The sequence below is a fragment of the Propithecus coquereli genome, unplaced genomic scaffold (genome assembly GCF_000956105.1).
Source record: "Propithecus coquereli isolate 6110/MARCELLA unplaced genomic scaffold, Pcoq_1.0 Scaffold295, whole genome shotgun sequence".
Lineage (NCBI taxonomy): Eukaryota > Metazoa > Chordata > Mammalia > Primates > Indriidae > Propithecus > Propithecus coquereli.
Window position 1 is genome coordinate 2,113,922 of NW_012148563.1, and position 17,190 is coordinate 2,131,111.

At 48.5% G+C, this 17,190-nt stretch overlaps 1 protein-coding gene across 1 annotated transcript in view; it reads right to left on the minus strand.

Moving 5' to 3' along the window:
- Positions 1 to 785: 785 nt before the first annotated feature.
- Positions 786 to 17,190, minus strand: part of IQCA1 (IQ motif containing with AAA domain 1) — a 176,208-nt gene continuing 159,803 nt past the window's right edge. Inside the window, 4 exon segments of the mRNA XM_012648831.1 lie at positions 786 to 974; positions 4,283 to 4,521; positions 10,859 to 11,036; positions 16,844 to 16,930. Of these exon segments, the coding sequence (XP_012504285.1) occupies positions 846 to 974; positions 4,283 to 4,521; positions 10,859 to 11,036; positions 16,844 to 16,930 (633 nt within the window). The 3' untranslated portion in view covers positions 786 to 845.

Consider the following 17,190-nt stretch of genomic DNA (forward strand, 5'->3'; position numbering starts at 1 on the left):
GGATGTGGGTTCCTTGCTGTCTTCCACATTTACCTTTCATGTTCTCGCAAAATTCAAATTTCTCTTTCGACCATTTTCTTTCTTTTTTTTTTTTTCTTTCGACCATTTTCTACTCTTCAATCTCTTTCTTAGTTACCATTTTCTACTTCTTCACTGAGGCTTCCTCTTCCAGGTGCATCTATCCCGATTTTACATCGCGGTTTCCGCCAGCCGCGGCGGCCAGAGCGTCAGTGCTTGCGGTGAGCCCGAGCTCAGGGCCAGCGTCCCACGCGTGGGCAGCGCGACCCTGGACTTCGGTTACTTCCCCTTCAGAATTAGGATGTTGCAATAATTCATTTTTAAGATTTTGTTTCAGCTCCAGCAACCAAATTACCAAGTCTGTTCAAGGAAAAGAGCTTTATTCTACTATACAGGATATATTACTATAGCAAATAATTAATTTATTAAAATATGTGTAAGATACTATACAGTGTCTATGGATTAATAAGAAGCTACTGTACCGATGATACAGTCAATACTTAATAGTTGTCAAAGTAGAATATTCTCTCTCACATTTTAAATCTGCCAACGAGTACCGATGAGATGAAGCATCCAACTTGGAAAGATGGTGGGTTTCAGTTATGTAGACACCAAACACAGATTGAGTGACAGAAACGGTGGTTGCGGACGCGGCGCAGTGCCAGGCTTGCTGGCATGACCGGGCACACGCAGTGGGGGTGAGTGCGGCCACTGCACGTTTCTGTGTCTCCTCCCCGGGCTCCATCGGGCGGCAGCGCTGAGTCCGCTCTCTGGAGAGCAGCGCTGTCTCCCCCCAGAGAGACCCCACAGTGGTCCTCAGGAAGCCACTACTTTCTCTTCTTCTCCTTTTTCCCCTTCTTTTCTTTCTTTTTCCCTTTATCCTTTGGCTTTTCTGTGCTGCCTCCCGTTAAGGCCAAGGCTCGCTTTTTACCCAGAGGGGTTTTGGCATACCAGTTCTGAAATAAAACAGAGTTCAGGAAAGGGTCAGAATGGCATGAGTTTCCTGGAACCCTCCTAAAAATAAAGAAAAACCTGCTCAGAAGGAAGGGCCGGCAGCCGCTGTCCTCTGGGCGTTTAATGTATGTTTAACACAGACTCTTTCTCGTTGGGTTTCCCACCTGCATGTCTGCATGATTCGAAACTTCTCCCTCGGGGATTCGCAGTTGCCGAGAATCGCAGGCTAAATCTCACCTACAATCCTTCCCCACTAAGCCACCTGTTTCCCCGGGTGGCTTGCGTCCTGAGGGGGGTTTTCTTGGTAATGTGCGTGGTCCCCACAGCTCACACATGGTCACCAGGAGCTGGACTGGTGGCCATGTGTGAACAAGGGCGGCCATTCAGATACTCGGACAGAGACACCGTTGAAAACGTGGCGGAAACACCAACCCAGCACTCAGTGATTATAACTGATCGCGCCGTGGAACTGATGGTAACTTTGTTTCTAGCACTTAGGGATTTTCTCTTCCTTCTTTTAGCCTTGGCTCTGTTTGTAATGTAAGGTGAGGTGGCCACATACTCATGGTGATGGACTCCTAATTTATTGAGACACGGTAGAGAACATAGTTAATAAAATTGGCTTCCGAGTAAGGTATGAATTTCAGCTCTGCTTCTTTTTTAGCCGTGTGACCTGCAACAAGTTACTTTGCCTCTTGTATTGTTTATTTTATCGCTGCTGTGGCAAAAATGGCCACAAACTCAGTAGCTTAAAACAGCACATTATCTTCTAGTTTTGCAGGTGAGACGTCTGAAGCAGGTTTCACTGGGCTAACAGTGGCTGCAGTGTGTTCCTCCTAGAGCCTAAGTAACAATCTGTCCCCTTGTTTTTTGCAGCTTCCAGAGACCACCTGCTTTGCTGGCTGTGGTCCCTGGTGCATCTTCAGGTAGTAACCCTGGGCTACCTGGGGTAGGGATGAGTCCTTCTCATGCTGCTCTCTCCGGTTCTCTCTTCTGGGTCCCTCTTCCACTTTTCGTGATGACACTAAACTGACCAGGGTAATTCAGGGCACTCTGTTTGTGTTCAGGTCAGCTGGTTAGCAGCCTCACTCCATCTGCAACCTTACTTCCTCTTTGCCATGCAATCTGATGTATTTACGGCTTCCAGAGGTTAGGATGTAGATGTCTTCGAGGGGCCATTATCCTGCCTACCACACCTCCCTGTATCTCTGTTTCCTCATTTGCAAAACAGGGGGATTGTGAGGTCTGGATGAGTTAATAGTGGCAGGCACATAATAAGAAGTCAATACGTATTAGCTAACATTTTAACCATTTTTATTGTTACTATAGTTGAATATTTTCTCCATCATGTCCATGGAGGAGTGTAGAATGTGTTTGAAGAATCTTTAAGATCTTAGTCTGATACATTGTCAGAAACACAATTAGGTGAGATTTCTCAGGGTTTGCCCCATCACAAGCAACTACAGCAATAGTATCGCACTATTCGAGAGTGTGATGGTGTCACTCCGTGTATCCATCTGCTCAGTAAGTGTGTCCCTAAACAAACCGACTGACCATCTACTTGGGGCCAGGCGCAGTGCAAGCGCTGGGGCTGTGGTGGAAGCAGACGCGGCCTGCGGGGAAAGGGTGACGGTGGGAAAATGATTCAGTTTCCTTAAAAAATGAATTCAGGGTCAGACACACCAAGAATGGGTGCGAAAAGCACACGCGTTCTCATCCCAGGCCACGCAATGCTAGTGTTTCCTTCTCTTGAACAGTGTGTGTAGACCTCAGGCAGCTACAACAGAAAAACTTCTAGAGATCACTTTGGAAAGTTAAAAACCCAGCTAAGAGAATGCGTAGGTTTTAACATCCTAAATCTAAATCCTCAGAATAAGGAGGAAAATTAACATTTTAGTGAGGAGAAAAAAGGTGGGAATTTCGGGAAAAATGTGATACATCATTCGAAGAGGAAAAATATTTGCAATGATGATGAGCAAGATTTAAATAATTAACAAGATTATTAATTCAGATGCTTAGCAACAATTCAGCTGGAGTTAAAAAAATTTTCTTCAGTTTTGCCAGAGCAGGGGTCAGCAAAATATGGCTGATGGGCCAAACTGGGCCTGCTGCCCGTTTCTTCCAGTAAAGTTTTATTGGAACCCAGCCATACTCATTCATTTATATATTGCGCGTGGATGCTTTTGTGTCGTGATGCAGAGTTGAATAGCTGTGAGAGACTGCATGGCTCTCAAAACCTGAAGTATTTACCGTTTGGACCTTTATGGTAAAGGATTGCCAACCCCGGTGCTGGACCATTATTGCTGGAATCATTATTATGAGTAGGTTCCACCTTTTACTGAGGCATTACGGGCACACTGGGACAGAACCACAGTTTTTAGACTTGGCAGAAATGCTGTACAGTATGATATGCTGTATAGGGAAACTTTCCTAATTCTAAGCAGCTCCCAGAGATAAGAGGCTTGAATGAGAATTTCAATTCTCCTTCTGGTGATGGCATAGCCAATGCTATGGTGGCCTTCAACCACGTGGATGTAATTTTCCTCTCTTGCCTTTGGAGTTGGCCAAGGAAACTACCTTCAGAAAGAGGACACTGCTGCATTCATTTTGATTTAGAGAAGAGCAGGTAGAGTTTGAGGAGATCCCACTGCCCTGGGCATCGAGGCCTAGGGCTCCACCCTGACTGTGCCCTGGGCCAGCTATGTGAATAAATGAAGCGCGTGACTCCCAGCAACTTTGTGCCTCCTGTAAGAGAGAGAGTTGGAAGAGATGAGTCTCAAAGTTTCCTCCAGATCTAAAAATTTCTGTGAATGTTGAAAATGTATTCAAAAATTGGAAAAGTAAATTTTGGCGAATCCTCTCTGTGGTTTCCTATTGCAAGTGGAACTGAAAACTGGAAAATGAAGTGTATCTGGCAAATATGGGACAAAAACAGCATTGGCTTGAAAGACACTATTTAGGGAACGGTCTTAGCTATGCAAAACTTGTTCTATAGTAAGAAATATGAAGTAAAAACCACGACAAGAGCCCATGTATGCGTGTGCGTGTTTGGAGCCAATGGTTTTGAAGCTGCTACTCAATTCTGCAATTTGGCTGTTAATTTATAAGGTCACAAATCGTGATTTTCCTAAAATGTGAAAGACACATGCTTTACTGCTACCGCTCAAAAGATTTCATGATCTAAAAATATCAAGCTTCCAAATCTCATCACATACAGCGGAGTTCAAATTCATGACACCCAGGAGACCAGAGGGAGGAGGAGACGTGATGAGGGTTTGCTGCTAAGATTTGGCCACCAGGCATTCCTTACCTTGAAGCTCTCTTCTTCCTCTTTGTACACTGGGTTCATGCCAGTTATGGCCTCAGTAAACTCGGCTGCGGTGAGTGGTTTGTGAGTTTGTTGCCGGATTCTCCGATCTGTGAGCACACCTTTAACCACTTTGACGATATGTCCTTGGGTGAAGCCATCGGTGACCTTTGCCAGGCAGCTGACATTCAAGGTCTTAGAAAGGACTCCTCCATGGCGCTGAATGATTTGTTTCCACAAAACTGTTGCAGCCAAAGTGGCAGAAAAGACACAGAGAACAAGGGTTACCACAGAGAAAGAAATGTCAGTCTAGCTCTCAGTACGGAGTCGCATCTCATCCAGAAAGGATGCACAGGAAGTTTATTCCAATGTATTTGTAATTAAAATGAGCAGAAAGCCAAATAACTAAATGCTTTCCTCTGGGGAGTTTTCAACCATAAGATACAGTTGTCAATGACCCTGAGATCTGTAGATCTACAAGTCCCTGCAAATTAATAAGGAAAAAATTAAACCACAGTCAGGACGGCTTTAATGTGTGCCTATAAAGATGTTTAAATCTTTTAACATCGAAAATCACATAGCGTGTCTGTGGCATCTCTGCTCGTCAGAATATTATATTTTCCAAAGAATTTTGATAAGCAGTTTAACTTATTATTCTATTTCAGTTATGAAGTTCATTTCTTATATAATTTTTGTATCTAGAACTAGAAAGCATATTCTAGTTTCCATTAGCTACAGCCAAGTTCGGTACTTTTGGGTGTAAGACACTGCGTTATACATTGTATTAACTGAGCCATCTGACCCTATTCTGTCCCTCAACAACTGTAAACACGCAATGGTTGACTAAAATCCATCAGCTGGCGACCTGGGTAAATGAGAGATTTCAATTAGAATGCAGAGATGGTGTGAAAATGAATTATGAAATAATTCTTGATGCTTTACTTTAGAGATAGAAGGAACTCCCGTACAATATTTAAAATAATACTGCATTTGGAGAACTACGTCCATTCTCTACAGAGTGCTTCTGTCAAGAGCACTTCGAGGGCAATACTGAGACTTGCTGTAGCTTATTTGGTGGTATCCAGACAGTGAGGAGGATGAAGGGCATTCCCAAGACCACCTGTCTCAGCATCAGAGGTCGTCAGTCCCAACACTGGGACGATCTGGTCAAACGTCTCTTGAGCATTTTGACCTTATTTGAGGAATATTTGAAACAGTTTTTAAAAAATGGCCATTACTATTTGATCTGAGCTTTGCCGGGTCTGGCAAAGGGTTAATTCTGGATCTGTTAAATGACTACACCATCCATATACATTGATCCAAAAATGGTAGATAAAATGAAAAGCTCTACTTACTGGAAAGAAATAAAATAAAACTATGGCCCACATCGGAGAGTCTGGTTTTTGGGCCACGGGCTATTCTACCAGTTCACTTCCACTGTCCTCTTTGGCAGGGGTCCTTGTCCCTGGGTGGGAGAGTTTAAGTTGTAACATGGGGCCTGCCGGATTCTCTGAGCTGTGGAAGATCAGGCACCAAGGGTTTGGAGATCTGCAGGGAGACCAACAAGGGCCATGAGGACCCCAAATTGGCCTAAAGCATCATCTAATCCCCTGGATCTACTCTGCTACTTCCTTGGCAAGTTTATTTAAGCTTGAGCCCAAATGAGTCTTATTTGTAAAATAGGAGGAGGATTTACGTCTCAGCGCTGCTGTGTGTACAGCGCTGCTGGTGTATCCTGGAAGAGCACCATCCTAGCATGTGATGGGTGCTTTATTTTCCGTAGCTGAATTACTGTTGTTATTACAATTATCATTGCGATTATTCTTCATTCCATCTTGCACTGAGGTTTCCCAACCCTCAGCAAAACATTAATTATAAAAGATAACAAAAAATACCCTACAGAATATTTCCAAGCATGTTCATGTAAAGACAGATTATAACAGGTGAGGATTATCCTTATCTAAACGCAACTGTTGTAGAGTCAGAAATTGGAAAATACAACCATGGTAAAAATGACAAACAGCAGCAACTGGACAACACCATCACTTGAGACCTGATATGTCTTTTGTCCAAATTTACAACATCTAAAAAAACATACCAGCAGGTCTGAGTGCTGAGTCTGGAAGCTGAGAAGGGAACATGTTTTAGGGGAGGGTCACAGGTGAGGCCCCTGGAGCTGAGGTAGACACCCCAGGCTGGAAGCTCGGGACAGCTCCGTCCTGGGCAGGAATGGGCAAGATTCCTACCCATGGAATGGCCAGTGGGGAAGCGGTGAGGACCAAGCATCCCCCAGCAACGGACAGGAGCTCTCCCCACCTCCCTGCTACGCTACAACAATCATAGTCTTGGAAGTTTCGTGCCCAAATCATCCGACCTTCTAACAGGAGTAGACTCTCTAAAGTCAAGACTCACTGGTGATCGGGTACAATTACCCTGGTATATCACGTACATGTAAACACCCTGTTGACCATTTAAAATGCATGATACTTGGTATTCATGCAGAATTTTGGTTGAGATTCCTCAAAATACACAAATCATTGATTATTTTCCAAAGATCACCATTTTTCAATGGAGGCACAGTAAGAGAGCTCTGTGAAGCAGTCCCAGGTACGGTGGGACAGTCGTCCTGAGATGCAGAGGACGGGAACGAGAACCAGCCTGACTTCCTTCTCGTGGCCATGGGCTCCAGCCACGCACCTTTCAAAGAACAGCTTCTACTGCTTTCACGAAGCTGCCACTCATGGTTCTCGACACTCAGAGAGCTGCTTGGGGGCCGGAGGGGGAGTCAGGCGCAGAGTGAAGCTCAGTGCGGCGGGCTCGGTTGAGACATTGGATCCCCAGCAAGTGGCCGCGTCTGTGCCCGGGGTGCAGGTGGGCAGCACACGCAGCAGTCTTGGAGTCTGGCCATGGCCATGGTGGTGAGGACCGAGGCCGGGGACCTGGGAGTGCCGAAGGCAGAGCGGGGTCAGGGCCGAGTGCTGTATTTTCCTTTCCTCTCTTGGACGCAAAAGGCTCCTCATTTTTTCAGACAATTTACATTCTCTTTTCCTTCTTTAGATAAGAAAGAATGTGGTCTTTGGCGTCCCTTCATCTCCTTTTGACATTCCCAATTGATTCCATCCTGGCTCATGCTCAAGATGATGTAGTATCTCAAAATTCACTTTTATTTGAGATTTCACAAAAGCCCAAGGGGTGAATAATGTGATTTGGGTGAGCTTCTGACCCCCTGAAGCCTAAAATTCCAGGTTAAATCTGCAGACATAACCTGGCCCCATCTGACCAGACACTGGGTCCGCCCAGACACAGGGCGGGGGTTGTGTGTGGGATAAATGGAGTTGTTAGTGGAAAAGACCCCAAGGGGAAGCATTAGGAACAGAGAGAGAAGGAAACCCTAAGGGACTCTGGGGACCAGACAAGGCATTCGTCAGCCTGGGGGTGGATTTCCTTTGCAGAGACAGCTCGATGTGGGGCGAGGAAGGAGACACTGAACTGTATTTGGTGAACCCTGAGGACTGTTCCTCAGCTGGTCTCTCTTCCCATCTCAGTACTGTTACTTGCCCACCTGCCTGGGGGAATTTGAGAAGTGGGACCGTGCGTGTCTTGCACACCTTGGGCGCTCGCTGCTGGCAGACAGATGGCCAAGCAATGGGCCACGTTATGGATTCGCAGCCCATGCTTTATGTGCTGGAAGAGACTATTTTTGATTACTGCAAAGACAGGAACAGTCTTTCTTTAAGATGGATGCCCCAGCCACTGTGGCTGTGAAAACTTCAAGGTCACTGGAGGAAATGTTGGACAGTGTTTATGATGTCGGCCGGAATGGCGGCCTGAGCAAATCGCTCATTGAGGGAGAAATATGACAGGCATGTGGTTTAGTGGACAGAGCCCTGGGCCCCGCAGAAGTGCTTTATGCAGGTCTGTCATCTGCCCGTAGGTGAGGGGACGCCTCCTGTCCTGCGTCTCCCACGATGATGCTGCAAGGAGACTCAGGTAGGAGCCTGAATGTGATCCGAATCCTGAGGGATGCCTGGTGTTTTATCAAAGGGCCAAATTGCCAGTGCTATACATCAATAGCTTCATTTTTAAAGGGCCTATAGTTTTGTCAAACAATAGAAACCATTCAATCCAAAGGCAAGAATAACGCTCTAGCCCCTTCAAATTAATAATACCCTACCTTATTCCATCAAGATGGCTTAAAATATATATAATACAAAAAAAAGAGGAAAAGAAAAAAGAAGCGAGCGCAAGAGGGGAGAGGAATAGCTCTGGCAGAGCCGGGAGCGTGGACTGCCTGGCATGGATGGCAGAGACTGGGGCTGAGACTGCTGTGCTCCCGTCTCTGGTCTCCTGTCTCTGCGTCGTCTCCCTTCCTGGCTGAACGTCCCTGCCCCCTGACCCTCGGTGGGGCCATGGGACTCATTCTGGCCACTGCGGTACAGGCAGAAGAAATGTTGGCCTCTTCCTGGTCTAGTCCTTAAAAATCCCCTGTGACGTCCTCCTCTCTTCTGCTGATGTTGGCTGGATGCAAAGGACCTGGTGGGGGTTTGAGGCCCTAAAGGATGGAGAAGCCACTAGATGGGTGGAGAAATGGCTGGGCCCAAAACACTGACTTGTGAAGCCAGGATCACAATTTATCAAGACGGAAATAAGGAAATAAGCACACATGGCACATAAAGCGGCTAATAAGCTAGTGGTCTACCATATATGGGGAGTAGAGGGTTGTTCTTTTAGCAAATAAAATTGATCAGGAACTTCAGGACAACCTGATAGAACCATATGTCCCCTCTGTTTTGGTGGTGCTCATGTGACTGGAGAAGGATTAATGGAGACTGAGTCTGACCTAATCATTGCGTGGTTACCATTAATGCTGACCACCACTGCCACCAACACCACGGCCACCAGCACCTCCTACTGCCACCGTGACCACCAGCATCTCCGTTATTGCCATGCAACCATTGCCCACCAGCACCGCCAGCCTCCCTGGCACTGCTATGCACACCGCCGATGTTGCTACCTCAACTGCCACCTCCCTAGGGTCACTCCACACTGCCACCACTGCCACCATTACCTCCACCAGACTGTATGTCCACGGTCATCTCCACTAGCACACGCCGTGCCCCCCTCCACCTCCACTGTCTCTAACACTAACAGCGCCATCGCCGTGTCAACACCAATCTGTCACCACTGCCCACCACTGCAGTGCTAAGGATGCCTTTCTACAAGCCACACCCATGTTGTCCGCTGCTCTCCTATCTGGCCTGGCCCTGTGGCTTCCGCCTGGCCAGTAGAGTGTGCTGACACTGGCTCCATGTGACTTGTGAGGCTGGGTCAGCTACTGCCTCAACCTCTTGAAACGTGTGCTTGTGAGGCCTGTCACATGTGGGACCCTCATGGGACCTGCCGCTGTGTGTGGAAAGCCACGTGGAATGGCCCCGGCTGAGTCCCCACTGACGGCCAGCAGCTCTGGTCACACGAGTGAGCCGTCTTGGGTGTGCACACTGTCCGGTCTCCAGACCGCTCGGGCCCCAACTGACATTCGACTGTGACATCATGAGATACCTTGAGGAGAGCAGCCAGCTGAGCCCAGTCAACCGCGGAACCATCAGAGGGAACAATTTGTCATTCTGAGTCACTGGGGAGGCTTTCACACGGTAATAGAGGACAGAAACAGCCGCCAGCCGTCACCAGCTGACTTTGCCGCTCACCCCATCCCACCGCCCCTCCTCCTCCAACCACCACCTCCTCTCCCTCCCCTTGCCTGTGCCACCCATACCCATGCCCTCCTGGTGCCACCGTGGGGCTGGGTGCTCTGCTAACCACCGCGGAGGAGGGTCGCAGCAGCCCTGTGGTGCAGATGGCTCTCCTACTTCGCAGGTGAGAACACGGAGGCTCAGGTTGACTGACCTGTCAAGGTCACCAGCTATTAAGGGACAGAGCTGGGACTCTGAGCCAGGTCTCCTGAGACCCCCAATCTTGTGGCTTTTCCGATTTCATTGCGCTGCCTCAGAAGCACTTTTTTGTATTGTTCTCATTTAAAAGTATGCTTCAAAAGAAGTGGATTTTGAATCTGTCTATTCAAGAAGAAAGAATTGAAAAAGTAAGCATTCGTATTTAATATTTATTTTAAGTAAGTCAATATACAGCTGGACTTTGAGACGGGGGGAAGAAACCAACCGGGTAAAAAGAAATGGTGTTCTATGGAAAAGACACCATCGCCACGGGCGCAAGATGAGTGATCCTAATCTACCTGCCAGAAGAGAACTTAGCACCCACAATTTTGTCACCATCAGGGCCAAAAATAATAATCTCCATCCACTTTCCCTTTGTCTTGGGCAAACAGAAATATGTTAACAGCAGAACAAAGACATATAGCTTCCCTCCTGTGGCCAGGGGTTCACATTTCTGGCACGTGCCCCCTGTTGGGTTCAGATGTGCGTGCCCCGGCAGGGCACAGGCTGCACTGGACTCATCTGATGCTCCCGGGGTCACGACGGCCACCCCAGCTCCACACGCTGGCAAGCAAACAACAGACGACCCAGGCTCAGCTACCATACATGGGAAGGGGCTGGGGGTACTTGCCGTATCTGGAAGCATAGTCCGGCCTGGGAACCAAAATAATTTTTTGGTAAACTTTGCAAAAGGATTGGAGTTCAGCATCAAAAGGACGCTGTGTTGTCCCCACAATCAAAATCCTGTCATCTGGTTTCAGGAGTTTCAGGATTTTCGGAAGCTGTTTTTTCAGGCGTTTAGGTTCATTCTGGGAGAAAGAGAGAAGGAAAACAATTGGCCCATGTATAGAAATTCAAATGACAAACTAAAGAAAATCTACTCTTAGAAATAGAATGTGCTTTGGCATACGTTTGTTAAAGTGATTTCAAAGCTCTGGAAAACACAATTTCTTCAAGTTTGTCCTGGGACGAGTCTTGGAATGTGCTTCCTATGTTGACCGGGTCATTTTTAATTGTTGGCATTTCCTTTCCTTAACCTCTGGCACACAGATTTGGAGAGTGGGAAGGAAGGAAGCACCTGACTGGACATTCGAGCACCTTGACCCTGAGAATGGGAAATAGTGGCTGATTCCCAAGCGGAAGGAAGCTCGCTGGGACTTATAATTAGGCCGTGGTGCTCCGTTTTCCGCAGTGGCTTGGAAGGTGAACCATGGTTTCCCTTGCTGATGGCTGTGACAGTGAGGAACCGCGGCCGGAACTCATGTCTGACACATACCTGGTTACACAAGGTTGTGAAACTCCTCTCTCTGGAGCAGTCTGGAAATGGTTTGAAGCTGTATGATTTTAGTATAATCTCAGCACAAATGATGAAGAGGAGAAAGCTAGGACGGGCTCTCTATTTGGTACCCCAGGGAGGATGACTTCCAGCTGTGGGAGTCAGAGCTGGCCATATTGCCATGGGCAACAGCCTGGTTTTAAATTAACCTTGCTGGCACAGACAAGGGAAGAGGAAGTGTGGGAAGTGGGGGGAACGCCAGGCGTGCTGGTGGGAGCCTCCATGGAGATGTCCCTAGCACAACGTTGGCCATTTTTGCTACCATTTGGCTGGTGGCTAATGAGGTTCTGCATCTTTTCATGTGTTTATTGGTCATTTGTGTGTCATCTTTAGAAAAACATGTATGCAGATTGTTGGCCCATTTTACAAGTTGGGTTATTTGTCTCTTTATTATTGAGTTGTAAGAGTTCTTTATATTTCTAGATACAAATCCCTTATCAGTACATGGCTTGCAAATATTTTCTCCCATTCTGTGGGTTGTCTTTTCACTTTCTTGATGGTGCCCTTTGTAGCTGAAAAGTTTCTAAATTTGATGAGGTGCAATTTAATTTTTCTTTTATTGCTTGGGATTTTGGTGTCATACCTAAGAAACCATTGCATGATCCAAAGTCACAAAGATTTATACCGATATTTTCTTTTAAGGGTTTTATCATTTTAGTTCTTACTTTTAGGTCCTTGATACATTATGGGCTGATTTTTGTATATGGTGTGAGGTAGGGGTCCAGCTTAATTCTTTTGCAGGTGGCTATCCTGTTGTCCTAGCATCTATTGTTGAAAAGACTATTCTTTCTGCATTGAATTGTCATGGCACCTTTGTCAAAATTGACTGTAAATGTAAGGGTTTATTTCTGGACTGTCAAGTCTATTCCACTGATCTACATTTCTCTACTTATGCCTGTACCACACTGTCTTGATTGCTGTAGCTTTGTAGTAAGTTGGGAAGTGAAATTGGGACATGTGAATCTTCCAACTTTCTTTTTTCTTTTGAGGATTGTCTTGGCTGGGTCCTTTGAATTTCCATATGAACTTTAGAATCAGTTTATTAATTTCTGCAAATAAGCCAGCTGGAATTTTGATGGAATCTATAAATCAATATTTTGATTTATCTTAACAATATTAAATGTTTCACCCATGAATATGAAATGACTTCCATTTATTTAGGTCTTCTTTAAATTTTTTCAACAATGTTTTTTAGTTTTCAGAGAAGTCTTATACTTCTTTTGTGTCAAAGAAGAACCCTGTGAGAACAATTTCTATGGAGTGGTGAGGTTGGCGAGCTGATGGTGGTGTGCAGGAGTGAGTGGTGATGGTGAAGAGTGACTAGTCGTTTAGGAAGCTTGATGGAGAACAAAGCAGGTGGCGGAGGTGACTGGGACGTGTGGGGGGCATATGAGAGCTGCCCAAAGACTAGTGGAAGGACTGATCCAAGGGTTCCGGTGAGGACAGAGACGGAGACCCAATGGGGTAGAGACATGCTTACATGATCTGAGCCCAGACCTAGCAATCCAGTTGCCAAGGTGATGGCAGTGTGGTCCCTGCCCCCTCTAAGGCAGGAGATGATACTGCCACCTGCATGTCCTGAAATGGCAGGGACATTTGTAATTAATTAGTCTATTGGATAACAAATGTTGATCCTGGGCTGCATCCAGAGCGACACCCTTGCTGATGGTGAGGTACAGTCCCACTAGTAGGGGATGGAAACAAGAGACGTGTTCCTTCAGTCAGCTCCCCTGCACGCGGGCCACCCGTTCCAGTTCAGAGCTGCCCATTATGCATGGGGCCCGTGCACTCATTGATCATGCCAGCAAACATCCCCACGATCACCTGGCAGTCTCCGCGACTGCCGCCCTTACCGCTGGGCCTGCCAGCCCCTCACAACTGTATTATTGTGGGCAATTTCCAATTAGTGGCTAGCATCCACACAGCAATTTCAATTTGCTTTTCTGCAGTTGGCGCCACAAAACAAGCGCCGCAGCCAGCACCGGCAGAGCATGCCGTTCCCTTGTGGAGGGAACTGTGGTGTCCAGGAAGGTGCTTGCTAGATGAAGTAACAAAGGGTAATGGTGCAGAAAATGCAGGAGCAGACTGTTTCGCCTCATTCTCTGCTGCCTTCGCCTCATGCACAAACAACTGACTGACCGCTTTCTAGCCGCAGATGAGAGAAGACGACCGCTCCCCTCCTGGGAGGAGAAGAGGAGGGCGCTGCCCAGGTGTCTTCCAGGGACAGCGGTGTGTTTGTAAGAGTGGCAGGGGTTTGGACTTTGCTGCCATTCTGGAGGGATAAGGGCTCCTCAGGGGTTGCTGAGGACAATATCCGGGGAATGGGAGTGTGGACAAGAGCATGGAGAATTCTGGAGTGGTGCACATACGGTTCTCTGACAAGATGGCCCCAAAGACAGTTTTCAGGATGAGGCCTAGGGTGGCCCTGGGGTTGAGGAGGGCTGGCGGGGGCGAGGTGTAGTTTCAGCATTCCAGGAGGGCTGACCTTCTGGGGAAGCTGGCGGTTTGCCCTCGGTGCCTTCCATCCTTGGCACAGCACCCAGGCGAGGAGAGGGGCCTGGCCCCTGCATCCACATAGACCTGTCTCTGAATCCCAGCACGAGCCCTGACCAGCTGTGTGCACTCCTGGAGCCTTTGTCCTCTTCCGTGAGACAGAGAAAACAATGCCTTCCTCCCAGGGTTGCTGGGAGTTTCCCTGACATATGTATTGTGTCTGGGGAAAAGGTGTTTGATCAGTCCCTCCCCACCCCTGCCGCCAGGGTCCTAGGGGTCGGGGCCTCATGTCCCTGCACCCAGGAAGCTCAGCTCCTGACGTAGGCTCTGTGCTCAGGAGCCGTCGTGGCCACCCTGGTCTTCTCTGTTGCCTCGTCGCTTTTGACTGGGTGAGCTTCATGCCTTTCACTGTGGGAGGAGCCTTAACCCAAAGGCAGAGGCACTGGAGGGTGGAATCGGTCACTGTGGATTTCCAAGGGGCCTTCCCGGAGCCCCTCAAATCCAGCAGGCAGCCGCCCCAGGGCGAGAGCAGCCCTGCTGTTTGTACTGTGGCTGGAGCTGGTAGAACACTCTGGCCTCATGGTGTCTTTGCAGGTGGATGTTCTTCTCTGTGCCTCAGTGCCTTTGGGACCAGGGAGCCTTTGGGACAGTGGCTGGGACAGGTGTGAGAAAGGCTGAGTGATGCAATGAGGGGTGGTTGCGATGCCTCCTGGTTCCTCTCACCTGCCGATGCAGCTGCTGCCGTCGGCTTTTGGTCATCACCTTCGGAACGTGGATGTCCACTGCTTGTGACTACCCAGGGCCCTGTGGCTGAGGAACGTGGGTGAGTCTCAGAAGTCTCGGAGGCTGAGAGGCTGGGCAGGAGCACAGAGCTGGCCCATGCCTGCCCGGGGACCCAGGTTACTGCTGCGGTCTCTGCACTCTGGGGTGCAGGCCTAGTGACGCCATCAGCACACGGTGCAGGATGGAGTGGAAACCGGGGTTCCTGTGCGGGTTCTACATGCGAGGGCGCTGGAGCTGGGGGCGGGACGCTGGGTAGGGTGTTTGTGCCTCTTGCCGCTCTGTCTGGGCCCCGGGTGGCTCAGGTCCCCTGGCTGGCCTTGTGGATGTTCAGGGACCCAGGGAACCTTCTCCTGTATTCCCTGGGGACTGACCCCAGTGCCTGATTCCTGGTCTTCAACGCAGCTCACCCTGCAGACAGATGACGGACTCTCCCAAACGCAGAAGAGAACAGAGGAAAGGTCCGACCCGTCCAGGCCGCCAAGGCCTTCTCTTCCTACAGGAACAAACCTACCTGTGGACGGTGTTTGTGGGCATCAGGGGTGGTGCTGAGAGGATGCCTCTGTGCCAGAAAGAAGAGGGCTGATTTGGGGGGTTCTGGTGACGCCACCCTGCTTTCATCTCCCTCCTCTGCCAGTCTCCTGGCCCTTCACTGCACGAGATTTAAAAGCCCTGAGCCCACATTTCATTCCCACTGCCAGCTCTCGCTGGCACCCCCTCAGTTCTTCCCCGTGCTCCTCTGGCTCTTGCAAGTGAACGCTCGCATCCCTCCTGTTCTCCAGGGACGCAGGGGTGCAGGTGAGCCGCCGGCTGTCGTTGCTGACGCAAACCGACAGCTTGAGGGCATTGTGGGAGAGAACTCGAGGGAGGCTTCCTGATGCAGAGGATATTCTGGCTGGGACTTTTCAGCTTGATAGTTAAGGAAGTGGAGGCTCAGAGAGGTTTGGTCATTACTCAAAGTCACACAGCCAGCTATGGTGAGTCCCAGGCCAGGGTCTCCCCACCATCCAGGCTAATGTCTGGCGGGAGAGAGAGTAGCCCCTGCCCATTAAGGAGCCAAACTTCGATGACTTGAGGTGTGGGACACCGTGGATTACCCACCACCCGGCATTTCCCTTTGGACCTATGAGCTGGGTTAGGGTCCTGTCATTCCTGTCATCCCTTGTGTACATATGCGGGGACGTCTTTGCTTCTGTGTCAATGAGGCAACGTCGCCAGCAGAGGGCGCTAACTGCCAGAGTCCCAGATTAAATAATAAATGAGTCCTCTTTAAGAGTTTCTGAAATGACAGGGCAATCAAGGCTCATTTGAGGAAGAAAAGATTGAGCTTTCATTCTTTATCCAAATCATCTCTACCTGCTAAAAATGATGTATAATACATAAGGATCAAAAGTGATTAAAATCCTTATGAATTTAATCAGAAATTCACAGTTAACCACTATTTGCTTTGGTGCAAATTGATGTGGAATAACAATCATGTGTATCTGCAAATTTTTTTTAACTTGTGGGAAATTTGCTGGTGATTTGTGGGGGGAAGTGCGGGGGAGAGGGGGCCATTGAACGGAGAGAAAAGGAGGAAGGAAGCGCTGCGGCCGGAGTCCCCGGAGGCTCCGACTGCCACATACTTAGCAGTTCTGTTGACGGTCTTTGTTCGTAAATTTCAGGCCTTTTGCTATTTATTACTACGAACAATAGAAACTCCTAATAATAACTCCAGTGTGTGCCGTTTGCTTTAACTGAGCAGAGTTCTCTAAACTGTTTCTCACCCTCAAATCCCATGTTCGGGTGGAAAATGCCCCTTCTTCCGCACTTTCTTTCATTTTCTTCTAAATTATGTTATGCCTCATAAAATCAGACCACTGGATCCTTTCTAATACAGACAAGTGTTGAGGGCAGAGAGAGACCACTGTGGGAGATTTCAAAGCCCCGACGTTTCCTCCCTCCCTGGTAAGGGACCACTTGGAGGAAAGAAAAGGCCAAAGTAAGGAACGACGGAGAAGCCCTCACCATCTTTTCCGCATTGGGAACTTTCTTGTAAAAGGTTTTCTCTGTGTCTTCGATCCACACCACGGAGGGCTGGAGCTCTCGAGCCACCTGCGGGGAAAAGAGCATTGGCTGCGAAAGCATTTCCCCCGTGGGCGCGCATCTGATGCCCAGCAACAGCAGGACCGGGGCTCCCGCCATGGGTCCCATGGGTGGCAGTGCTGCCACCCATCCACAGGCTCTGCTGCACATGGGCATGAATGCATTTTGCAGCTCAGAACCTGCCCTGACAGGGTCCCCTCCACGGCAGGGTGGGCCTAGCCTTGGCCCCCTGTCTGCTCCGAGGCCTGTCCTGATGGGCAGCACACGGC